This window comes from Aulonocara stuartgranti (genome assembly GCF_965226115.1).
Source record: "Aulonocara stuartgranti genome assembly, chromosome: 1".
In the NCBI taxonomy this organism is placed as follows: Eukaryota; Metazoa; Chordata; class Actinopteri; order Cichliformes; family Cichlidae; genus Aulonocara; species Aulonocara stuartgranti.
In genome coordinates this window covers 29,019,864-29,032,545 of record NC_138939.1, presented here as the reverse complement: position 1 = coordinate 29,032,545, position 12,682 = coordinate 29,019,864, and the positions used below count along the sequence as shown (strand labels likewise).

Below are 12,682 nucleotides of genomic sequence, written 5' to 3'. Positions count from 1 at the left end.
TGATACTTCTTCACTGTTTGTGTCTGCTGTATGTGACTGTGTAGGTCATGTTTTCCACACCATAAAAGGAGCTCTTTTTAAAGATTACGGTGTTTCTAGTGTTTCTAGTAAATGCTGCTGCCCTCCACAACAAGTATCTGCTTTCAAAGAGTTTTCCTCCACAAACAGCCGCTCAGCGATCCCATGTGCCGTTCCTGTTGAAGTGTATTACTGTGGTGACCTTAATATTTTTTATAGAGCCTCCACAAAGACTTTACCCAATAGTAGAATAATATGCGTAACATAAAAGGCTAAATTTCCATCAAAATCACGATGATCTTTAACTTTCCTTTAAAGCTATAAACCACTGTAACTGCGCTTACTTTGCGGGGGTGGGGGTAATTTCTGTAGGTCTTCTTGAACCGCAGATGCCCTACCTACCACAGCTTGCACAAAGAGACACACACGGGGATGTTTCCAGCAGCTTGATGACTGTGCTTAAGAATCAGAGCAGCGGTACGACCCGACACTCCTCGGGGAGAAGGTCAGGACATTCTTCATCATTATTAACTGGCCCATAGCTGCACCTGTTTTTTATCATCGACAGAGACCGAGGGGAAGCTAAATGCGGTATTAATATCCTGGGAATATTTTTAATCACTTTGCCTCCAGCTCTCCAACATCAGACCTTTCACACGAGGTGGAAAAACCACGCAGACAATTTCGCGGTAAGTGAGAAAGCCATCTAATAATAATTATTATTATTATAACAACTGTACGTCAGATATAATTTGTTAGCTTTAACCTCCTGCATTTTTAATTTCTCTTTGATATTTGGGCTGATTGGGACCTGATGAATGTAAAAACAAAGAATTACCAGATTTTTTTTAACGAGAAAACTACTGTGACGAACATTAATGGCTATTGTTACATCTAAACACTGAAGTCACTTTAAGTGACAGTCCCGCAGTGTGAAAACGCATTTTCCCTGTATAAACACAGCAAACTATATACAGTGAGGTCATTACATTTGGCACACCTGCTAAAATTGTATCGTGCTTTCCTTTACTGCTGCTGCTTTATTATAACATCCAGTGTTCACAATACAGCAAGCAGAGTCTTCATTTTTTTTTTAAAAACCCTCGAGAACAAATACTTTTTTGTCCTCCTCCCTGTCATCTCCATATTCAACATCTTTTGTCGACTATATCCACTATCCCGACTCTGCACATGCCCTAACCACCTCAGCCTTGCCTCTCCTTGTCTCCAAGCTGCTCAGTCTGAGCCGCTCCTCTGCTGAACTCATTTCTGATCTTGTCCATCCTGCTCCATGACCTTTAATGATTAATTAGCTAATATTTTTTCTCTTCGCAGGTTTGAGGATTGTGCAGACACTGATGATGATGATTTGGTGCTTCCAGACTGTATTGTTGTTCATAGCTCACCTGGTTCTCTCAGACTGGGCCCCGGCTGCCCCCCCAACCCAAAACAGCTTCTTCTACGGTGACTACCTCAATGAAAGCGGCAACAACGAACGTATGCACATTATTGCTCAGACCCTAACCTTTTAATATAAAATTAGTATGATAAGTTAAATCTGTATTTATTCTGCAGTTCATTTTATTGGTATGAAACTCTACGTGGACTCTGCTGAGCAATCAGTGCTTTCGGTCAGAGGGGGTAATGCGACCCTACAATGCAGATTTTGGTATGAGCCTGTGCCGAGCTCACCAAGGGAGGTCCGGGTCAAGTGGTCCTGGCTGCCCGCCGCTGGGGGACAGGAGACTGATGTGATCGTGGCTTTCGGGACTCGATTCCGAAGTTTTGGAGATTTCAGGTTAAAGATATGATCAACTGAATAAGATAACCTGATCGCTGACTGTTTGACCATGTTTTTCTTTAAACTATTAACATGCACTGTCTGTCGGGCAGGGGTCGTGTGCAGCTCCGACAGGATTTCCCAGGAGATGCTGCACTTGTGTTGAATAAACTCTGGCTGAATGATACAGGTCGCTATCGATGTACTGTGGTGGATGGACTGGAGGACCAAAGCGCAGTGGTTCACCTAGAGCTACAAGGTACTGCATTTACACCTTCAGCTATCCTGTTTGCTTCCGTGAATGAAAGCTGCGACATGTAGAGTCTAGATCAGCGGTCCCCAAACTTTTTTGCACCACGGACCAGTTTAAGTCCGACAATATTTTCACGGACTGGTCATTAAGGTGTCGCGGAGAAATTCAACAAAATAAAACCGGTACCGGTACCAAAAAGAAGATGATTTATTCATAACACAAGGGAAAATTCCCAGAGAAAGAGTTAACGATAAAAACGTCGGAAAAAAAACCTCTGACAAGCTAAAAACCGATAAAAATGGGGCGATCGTGGCTCAAGAGTTAGGAGTTCGCCTTGTAATCGGAAGGTTACCGGTTCGAGCCCCGGCTCAGACAGTCTCGGTTGTTGTGTCCTTGGGCAAGACACTTCACCCGTTGCCTACTGGTGGTGGTCAGAGGGCCCGGTGGCGCCAGTGTCCGGCAGCCTCGCCTCTGTCAGTGCGCCCCAGGGTGGCTGTGGCTACAATGTAGCTTGCCATCACCAGTATGTGAATGTGTGTGTGAATGGGTGGATGACTGGATATGTAAAGCGCTTTGGGGTCCTTAGGGACTAGAAAAGCGCCTATATAAATACAGGCCATAAAAACCCTGAAAACCAGAAATTTCGCATCCGAGCCTCATCTTTTACGGCCGTTACCAAACGACTTACGGACCGGTAGCGGTCTGTGGCCCGGGGGTTGGGGACCGCTGGTGTGGATATCCATTATAAAAGCAGACTGCTTACATTTGCAAATAAATAATCAATTTAAAAAAAAAAAGACAAAAAAAGACAAAAAAGAAAAGAAAAAAAACCCCTGCAAACAACTGACAAACATTTTACTTTCCAAATTGAGTTGCCATAGAAAACCACACAATTAACTTTAACCACTCATCTGTTTGGTTCAGCTGACCCAGTAGCCTGTGATTTCCCACTGTTGCAGATCAAAGTGTTCCGTTTTGTAGTTTGTAGTAAGAGCAGATGATTGCAAACCTACTTACTGGAATTTAAAAAAAACAAAACAACAACAAAAACCCCACAAGCCAGTGGTAGTATCACCTGGTAAGCAAAGTAGTAACAATAGCTGAAATAACAATAGCAGTGAAAGCTTGACACACTTTGAAGTCCACATAGATATTCTGATGTCTGATTGAATCTTCCACCCAGGTGTGGTGTTTCCCTACCAACACCCTCATGGTCGTTACCATCTGAGCTTCCTGGGAGCCCAGCAAGCCTGTAAGGAGCAGGACTCGACAGTGGCCACCATCACACAGCTCTTCCAGTGTTGGAAAGAGGGAATGAACTGGTGCAATGCCGGTTGGCTAGCTGATGGGACAGTCCAGTATCCGATCACGCAGTCCAGGGAGCCCTGCGGGGGAGCCCGCCTCGCCCCGGGTGTCCGCCGCTACGATAGACTTCACCTCTACCCTAATCACTACGATGTCTTCTGTTTCTCCTCTTTGCTCCAAGGTGAGGCGAAGCAGAAGGTGATGCGAGGTCAACAAGGCCACAGAGAAGCTAAAGTGATATTGAGTGGCCATTTCCTGATGTGTAATTGTGTTTTCCTTACTGTGACATGTCAAGATGCCCACACTGACAAAGATTAGCAGATCCATTACTTAGCAGTTTCACACCCTCATTTCTGAAGAGCACAGTGGCACAGATTCCCATTATCCCTCTCTTTAAAGGTGCTAAGACTCATTACTTGAGCCTCCATTTATTTATACATATAGTGTATGAATAAATGACCTAACTGAATGTTCTAATTCATCATAATTAATTTTACAGAAACTCAAGTACAAATACACATTAGCATTTATGGGTGATAAATCGCAGCTATATAGCAGTCTGAAACACGTCTGTGCAGCTAACTGTCAAAATAAATGTGTTTTATTCTAAGGGAGAGTCTACTACCTTCAGTCCTCTCACAAGATGAACCTGACTGAAGCTCAGCATGCGTGTCAGGAGGACGGAGCAGAGATTGCCAAAGTTGGACAGCTGTATTCTGCGTGGAAGTTCACGGGGCTTGACCGCTGTGATGCCGGCTGGCTGGCCGATGGAAGCGTTCGCTATCCCATCACCAGACCTCGAAGTAACTGTGGTCTGTCTGAGCCAGGGGTACGCAGCTTTGGTTTCCCACCTCCGCAGCACAAGCATGGAGTCTACTGCTACAAGTTAGATACTGAAAGAGTGTAGATCTCCACCCATCCTTGGTGGGCCATAACATTTAAATATTTTTTAAAATTGTTATTATAGCCAACAGGATGCTTAACACTGTAGACGAGTGCACTTCTGCAGTCTGCAAAACATCTACAGGTTCACAAGATGATGAACAGAAGAAACTTTAATGCTACAACATTTAAAAAAAAAAGAAAGAATCTAAACTCATATACATTTCTTTCCATGTGAGCTACTACAGATTTTACTTATAATTACCACTGAAATTATTCAAGTAGAATAAAACTACTTTCAGCTGTTTCTTCATTAACAAGGGCTCACCACATCAGCTAGCACTGCACATTTGATTTAGCAGTTTTTGTAGAGCTTTTTCACTTCTTGGATCCATATGTAAACCACTATGCTATGGAGCTTTAAATACTCCAACAGAATAGTAAAAAGAAAATCCCTCGTTATATTTGACACGAGGATTCAGAGCTCAAATACTAGCATTCCTGTACTTTTTAAAAAAAAATTTTCCTTTCACTTTTACTATAGCTGAGAGACAGCAGGAATATAAAACGAAAACCTGGGGAGAAGGAAAATAACATTCAACAAAGTTGCTGTCTGATTTCCTCTTTCATATATGAACGTAAAGCATTTACTGTGATGTCTCACCAAGTTGTACTTACATCGTATCTGAAGCACATGACAATCAACTCAAAATCTAGCAAAGGAGCCGTCTAGTTGATTTTTTTTAATGGAAATATATATCCTATTTATTACAAATAAAGATCCTCATACAGAACATCTGGTTTTGTCTCTCTGCTGCTGCTCAGTGTTTGAATGTATAACTCAAGCATGCCACCTGTCCTCAACAAATAAGTCTGTTAATTGTTAAACTAAAAAAAAAAGTGTTTGAATTCAACTATCCTGCTAATTCGCACACATTTATATTAAATACTGAAATGTTTGAAATAATTGTCATGTTGTAAGTTTGCATTTGAGATGCAGTAGCCTGGCACAAAGACACAAAACACTCCAGGCTTTGTCCACAGTGAAAAAGAAAACATATCACTTCCACTTCTTTAAGTAATTCATGTGCAATCAAAATAAATAAATCTGTATTTTTATTTTTATTTATATATTTATATATATATATATATATATATATATATATATATATATATATATATATATATATATATATATATATATATATATATATATATATATATATATATATATATATATATATATAAAAAGACGGTATGCTCTTCTCTATGTAAATTGAGCTTCGAGAAGAAGATGCTCGATTTTCATCCTGACCCCTGCCTTTTTCTGAGGAGCCAACTTCTTAAACACTTTCGTGAGGGTCATAAAGTAATACTCATCGCAGTCTTGTGGTTTTGGAGTGTCTGTCTGTACTCCTTTGTGACATTTAGAGGAGTCCATCTCTGTACTCCTCTTCATTTTCCTCCCAGTGTCACATTTGCCTGATCTGGTGAAACTGTGAGACACAGAATGGCCGCCGCTGGCTCTGTGGCTGTTTTGGCCCTCTGAATCTTGGCCCTCTGAATCTGAGACGATAGTTATGCCGTTACCGTTCACATCCCTCTCCTGTAAAGATAAAACATTTTTTAAACCAATTAAAATCTCTTGGATGACTTTCCTTTTTGTTGGTTTGATGCTCAATTGGTAGAACTGGTTCCACATCAACAACGTTGAAAGAACACACTGAAACATTTGGAGCTATTAAGCAAATAGCTTAAATATGTGCAGGGTTCACATCTCGCCATAAGGATTGTGGTAATCAGTGGGACCGTCAACCGATGTTAGCATATTTAAATTTAGCAATGAAACAGAAGCAGCTGGTTGAAGGTAATGGGTATTAGGTGACTGCTGCTTGTCTGATATATGGCTGGCAGTGCATGATTTTATTAATATAAATAGAAAGGTACTCTACTACAATTAAAGGTCTGTAAAAATCTTAAAATGAAACCCATTCTCTCAACCCCCTCAGCCCCAGTTATCATGAATGTTGAATATCAGAGACATCCACTCATTCTGGGCCATCTCTTTTTCCTTCAGAGAAGGGGAGCTGTGCCCCATCTATAAATTTCTTGGATGTCCCCCTGATGTTTTTAATAAATGCTGGTTTGCTTTGTTTGGACAAGCTGACCAATTGGAAGTGACTGAGTCTCTTTCTAAAGTGGCTACAGCTTTTCCACTAGACCACACACAAAGTATTTAATAAAACTATAGACATGCACACTAAATATTTAGGAACATTGTTAAGAGATAATGCATATCTGCTTTAACGTAGAGCATGTGCAGCACTACACCATCACACCCTCACCATGTCATATGAAGGGCTCCCTCTGTCATTTTGGAATCTTTGTGTCAATTCAGCCTGTAGTTTGGATAATTTCCGGACCCTCCTCTGTTGTTGCTCACTGCAAAATGACAGATGACTGTGGAAAGTTTTCCTTCTTATCACTGTGGCTTTGCAGTACAAACAGTGGTAATGCGCCTGACTTCTGCACTGGAGTCTACACCTGTGGAAGGTGTATTCTGAAACAGAAAAGATGTAAACATCATGATTAGGAATGAGTTGGTTTAACTTAAACTTAAAGTTCTGAAACATACTTCCAGTTTCAAAGGCTTCCCTTTGATGGCTGTCCAAGTGGATCCTAAGACTGGGGCGGTTTGTGGGTTTGAAAATTTCAGGTGAACAAAACGGACAATGAAATTTTCCTGGAGAACAGCAAGTGTTGCATTTTTGCAGAGCAGGAATAGAAGATCCCTTCCGGATAGACACGTGAAACTGGAACAGATAATAAAGTCATTAATCCGAAAATATCAGATGCACGAAGAAGGGCAGCCAATAACAAGTCCTGATTTCTGCTGGAGGTACGACAGCAAGGAAGCTTAGTAGAAATGCAATTACTTGGAAACAGCAATGTGGAATTATAAAGTTTTAATTTGTGTTATTTAATGTGTCCAATGCAAGGGAAAAAAATGTGTAATTCTGATTGCAGTTGAATCACTTTTAATGACTCTTAGACTATGTTTGTCAGCAACTGCTAGCCTTTTTCAGAGTTAAACTTACTCCTTTGCATCTCTTTGTTTAAGAGATGCAAACTGTTTGTTTGCATTTTTCTTTTTTGACCTTGTTTAGGTCAAAAAAGAAAAATGCAAACAAACAGTTCCTGTGACTAATGACTAGCTTCATTGTTAGCCACCTGCTAGATAAGCTGAATGACACTTAGTTAGTTGCCAAATAGAAAACAGTCAACCTGCTATGAAGGCAAAAGACTTATAATCAATGCTGCCTAGAATAAAAATACTTACATTTAACTGCTTGGGACTGTCCATCTTTCTCACAGAGCTACCTGAGGCCTGCTCTTCTTCTTTGGGGAGCTCACTGCAGTTTTTCACCCTTTATATTGCTTTGCTGCCTCCCTCTGGTTTTGAAGTGTCTGTCTGTACACATTAACATTTTTGTACTCATTTTCGTCATCCTCACGTTCACCTGACCAGGGGAAGCGTCGGTGCTCTGAAATGATAGTTATTTTGTTACAGTCAAAACCTTTGATGTAACTCGCCTCTTAGTGTGATGCTCAGTTTGTAGTAACATGCAGGTAACATTATTCAGCATGCCCACATCTTTCTAAAGGCTTATAAACCAGCTTTGTCACCGACTGCTAACCATTTTTAGGGTTAAAGTTACTCTTTTGCTTCTCTTATGTTAAATACAAATATAAGCAAACAATTTCCAGTGTTATGATAGCATACATATCAGCCTATCTGATATGTTGCCTGTAAGCCAATTAGCTACCAGACAGAAGAGTTAACCTCCTATGAATATAAAAGGCTCATAATAACTGTTAGTTGCTAGCTAAAACAATATTTGCATTGAACTGTTGGTCACTGTCCGTCTTGCTCACAGAACTACCTGAAGCCTTTTCCAGTCTTTTCTATGAATATAACAGCAATTGGTTATCCTTTAAATTGCTTTACTGCCTCCTCCTGGTTCCTGTCAACAATAATTTGAGTCTTTTAATTGAATTTTACAAAACCTTTAACATTAATCCCCCCCCCCCCCCTTTACTAAGTCCACAGCCTAAAGTACATGTGCAAACTTGATCGTAACTTGCACCAGTTCTGATGTAAAACTGTAACCACTGCTATCTATAAACAGTAAGTACAGTTATCAGTAAAGAAGTATGCACAAATCTTGAGTCACCGCTCTTGTCTTTATATTTTGCTAGAAAACTGCTAAATAAATGCAGCGATTTTTTGAGTTTGTACAGTTCTAATGAACATGACAGTCAATATTTATTATGACCATCTTTATCCTTTGACACACCCTGAACTTTCTTAGACAGCTTCCTTCTTTAAATAGTCTTCAGGAATAGTTCTTCAGGCTTCTTGAAGGACATTCAAAGCTCTTCTTTGAATGTTTTGCCTTTTGTTGTGTTCTCTGTCAAATTTCTCCCACACTAAGGTTGAGGTCCAGGCTCTGTGGAGGCCAATCCATGACTGATAGTTTTCCACTATGTGTTTTTCTATCTAGGTGAGCTTCCAATGCATTGAGAATGTGTTTGGGATTATTGTGATGCTAAAACAAATGCGGTTCCCAGAAACTTTCCAAATGGTATTTCATGCTGGATTAAAATTTCACAGCACTTTTCTGTGCAGAACAGCAGTTGCTGAAATGAAGCCACAAACCCTCGTGTTTTACAGAGGCTGTAGGCACTCACCTCACTCCTGACCTCCTCTATACTTGCTGATGATGATTTTGAAGCAAAAACCTTACATTTGGATTCATCACTCCATAAGACTTCTTGTCACTGATTTTTAGAACAGTTTTTATGTAACTTGGCATGCCTGTGCCTTTTCTCCCTGTTTCCTTCCTTGAGAATGGTTTCTCGACTACCACCCTTCCACTGTGAATATTTCTGATGATGCTTCAGTGAACAGTGTAGATGGAGCAGGTCCTGTCAGGTCTTTGGTGGATTTTGTTCCCCTGTTTTTTAATAACATGACTCTCGGATACTTTTCATCTGCTGTAGATAGTTTTACGTTTAAAGATATACCTGGAAAAAAAGATAATAGGGGGAAAGCTGGGAGCCGAGGATCAAGATGATACTGACAACCTTAAAGCTGCTTAAAAGGGAAAAACAATATTTTACATGATGTTTCTTTACTGTTAATGCTGCTGTTTACTCTATCTGTACCAGACTTTAGACAGGACATAGTTTTTATTAGGTGAAGTTTTTGTTATTGAACTTCCCAACATGATCCCAACCATACTCGAGATGCTGACTCACAGTCAAACCAAATATTGCACTGTCTCAAACACAAATGCCTCATACACCTGAAAGATACTGAGGGGTGTGTGAATGTACACTGACGTTTCTGCTTTCTTCTCACTGTTCACACATAATATTTCATTTCAGATTTTCAGAGGTCAAAGCTTTGCCACCCAGAACTCCTCACGCTCAATTAAGTTGCCTTTGAAAATAATTTCCTGCATGATATTCACGCTGAGTTCAGGAAATCAAGGAAATCTATTATCTTGCCTGGCTGTGTGATGCAGATGGGGGATCATGTGAAATTAAGGCATGAATGTCATGTTGATAAGAATTTAAAATGCTTTGTTTTAAATAAGTAGATGCTACATATATCCTTGAGCTCCACATTACAACCAAAACATATGACTGTCATCTGGTGGATTTAAAGGTTGTGGTTCTCATTGCTTACCGAAAAGCCTCCATTTCAACCAAAGAATTGTCCGTTTATATATAACAGAAACAAAAATATGATGTTTTCAGAGTTTCGCTTTAATATAATAATATAAAACTGTCATTCAACTATAAAACTTTATGAGTGATTCAGTCCCTATACAACCACAGTGAGAGCTAAAGCAAATAATTCCTTGAAGTACATCCTAAGAAAGGCACAATCCCACCACTTGGAAAAGATGGTGAGCAAAGAGGAGCTAATCCCACTCCTCGTCCTCCTGCCGCCCCTTGATTCCAGATAAGACACTTTGATCCTCAGGTGTCCCAACAGGTGTTGATTGTATCTCCGGTGTTTGATCCTTTGAGGAATTTCCTCTGCTTTGCCACACGGTGGAGTCAGTGTAATACAACACAAGGACTTTTGCAGACAAAATAAGCAACCCCAGTCATCTCATAAACTGCTCACATAGGAATTGAAAAGGAGAAAAGAAAAAAAAGGAGGAAATGATCGTTTTAGATCCCAGACAATCAGTGAATCAACAATCAGATATAAGTCATTAAATGCTAGACAGAAAACGACCTTCAGAGAGTGCCACCTTCTTACTGCTTTTCTTTGTGAAACTACTTTCTCTGTACACAAACATCCTTTTTATGAATCTCTCGTTAAATGGAAACAGGGCATCCTATTGTGAGTCATTTTATACAAATTGGTTTGTTTGTATAAAATGATCTAAAACCTGTTTTTCTGTTGAGTAACTGGTTCCCGAAACTGACCCGAAAGCAGAGCACTGTGTGTTTGGCAAGCTATGGCATCTGTGTTTTATTGGAAAGGAAAGACACAAAGAGTGCAGTTTTACAGCCATGTGTAAAAATGCCTCGAAATAGAAACAAAACAAAGGCGGTGGATAAAATTTGACCAAATATGAGGCTGCCAAGTACACAAATGTTTGGTTTGTTGGCTTTACAATGTGGACTTTTAATAATCTACCTTGCATAACAAGTAATTCTTCACAAAAACATGCATTAGGTGGATTCATTCATTTTGTTCTCACATTAGAGCCAACAGCAGAATATGCAATATAGTTCCACTTCATGGTCCTTTGTAATGGCTTTATAGCAATTTTGTTTTAGGGAAAAAATATCCTGTTTCCAATACAGGTGCTAATTGCCTTGCAGGTCAGGTTACGGTAAATTGTAATTAGCCAACATTATACAGCAATCTGCCAATACAGCAATGTGTGAGAGATTTTACAGGACTCTGAAAACCTAAATATACACCATGCCTCAGTAGCTTGTAGAACCAGCTTCAACAGCAACAACTTGAAGTAATGGTTTTCTGTATAACTTTATCAGCCTTTCACATCACTGTGGAGGAATTATGGCCCACTCTTCTATACAACACTGCTCCACTTCATTGAAGTTTATTACCATTAGTTATGCATGCCTAAGTCTTGCCACAGTATTTCAGTCGAGCTGAAGTCTGGACTTATCATTTTCAGCCATTCTGTTGTAGATTTACTGCTGTGCTTGAGCTCAAGTCCTGTTGAACGACCCCGTTCTTTCCAACCTTTAGTTGTCACACAGATGCCCACATGGCCTACAGTTGAGTTTGTGGTCAGCTCAATGACACCACCACCATGTTTAGTTGGTATGAGGTGTTTGTGCTGATATGGCGTCTTGTTTTGTTTTTTGTTTTTTGTTTTTTTTTCAAATATGCTACCGTGCATTACAGCCAAAGATCTGTAATCTGGTCTCATATGTCAAAAAGACATTGTTCCAGAAATCTTGTGAGTCATTGTCATGCAACTTTACCAGCTCTAGTGTCGTGTTCTTTTTAGAGAGAAGCAGCTTTTTCCTGGCAACCCATCCAAACAAACCAAACAAGTATTTTTAGTGAATTTAGATATTGAACTTGAACATTTAACATACAAACCAAGGGCCTGTATAGTGTGAGATGTAGAATTTGCCAGAATTTGTGTTTCTGTAAAGGCGCTCACACTTTCTTATCAGCTAATCAGTTAATTAAGTGCATTTAATTATCAGCACCTGGCTGCTACTTGTCCACCTAATTCCTGTGGAAGCACCAAAGACGTACTTAGTGTCTTTTTCATGTAGAGCTGTTTTTCAGAGCACAATAATGATACAAAACTAACAAATATATTTAGGGTTCTAAACTTATGCATAATTTAACAATTATTATTTTACCTAATTTTTAGGTTAAAGGAGCATTTTTATATTGTGCTACATTTGCCTAGCAACATGAACTTTTGTTTCACTACAGGCTGCTTTTGTATACATGAGAGGACTGTAACACAGAAGTCACACAGCTAGAAGTGACTTCTTCAGTATTCTAGTTATCTATATTTTGTCAAGTAATACTGTGTAATACTCAGAGAAATTTTTTTATGACTTTTGGTGCAGATGTAGTCTCAGTATCAGAGGTGTTGATTATTTGACTGTTGACCTTGAAGAACACAATTACACCATAAAATGAAGGCTTTGTTGCTGATTCTTCTTCTTCAAGAAATTCATGAAACTCTCAGACTACAAGCTGCCAGAATATAGCTCTGTCAAACTATAAATATAAGTCTTACAAGCCTAACTGAATTCCACACTTGGCCACTTGCTCTTCATAGTTGAGGTTGTAAGGCCTAACACAGGCAATATTTTGGTGCAACCTCAGGAAACAGTGTCATGGAGTTGGTTGG

At 39.7% G+C, this 12,682-nt stretch overlaps 1 protein-coding gene and 1 long non-coding RNA gene across 2 annotated transcripts; one reads left to right on the top strand and one right to left on the bottom strand.

Annotated features, from left to right (window-relative positions):
- Positions 1-441: 441 nt before the first annotated feature.
- On the top strand, positions 442-5,373 carry LOC309718870 (hyaluronan and proteoglycan link protein 3-like). Its single transcript, XM_082554481.1, has 7 exons — positions 442-523; positions 652-707; positions 1,354-1,515; positions 1,594-1,816; positions 1,912-2,057; positions 3,235-3,537; positions 3,968-5,373. Exons 1-7 carry the CDS (start codon positions 468-470, stop codon positions 4,261-4,263), a joined length of 1,242 nt encoding a protein of 413 aa, XP_082410607.1. The 5' UTR covers positions 442-467; the 3' UTR covers positions 4,264-5,373.
- Positions 5,374-5,493: 120 nt separating this feature from the next.
- Positions 5,494-7,777, bottom strand: LOC309708680. The gene is made up of 4 exons (XR_014277310.1): positions 7,579-7,777; positions 6,874-7,051; positions 6,584-6,798; positions 5,494-5,844 (listed from the first exon to the last, which is right to left on the bottom strand). It is a non-coding gene; the product is annotated as an uncharacterized lncRNA (long non-coding RNA).
- Positions 7,778-12,682: the final 4,905 nt, after the last annotated feature.

What these genes read in the sequence shown, in the direction of transcription:
- LOC309718870 (XM_082554481.1), top strand. Translation starts at nt 468, where the DNA reads ATGACTGTGCTTAAGAATCAGAGCAGCGGTACGACCCGACACTCCTCG. An exon ending in GGTTCACCTAGAGCTACAAG is followed by an intron (nt 2,058 to 3,234) that starts GTACTGCATTTA and finishes TCTTCCACCCAG; the next exon opens with GTGTGGTGTTTCCCTACCAA. An exon ending in TTTCTCCTCTTTGCTCCAAG is followed by an intron (nt 3,538 to 3,967) that starts GTGAGGCGAAGC and finishes TTTTATTCTAAG; the next exon opens with GGAGAGTCTACTACCTTCAG.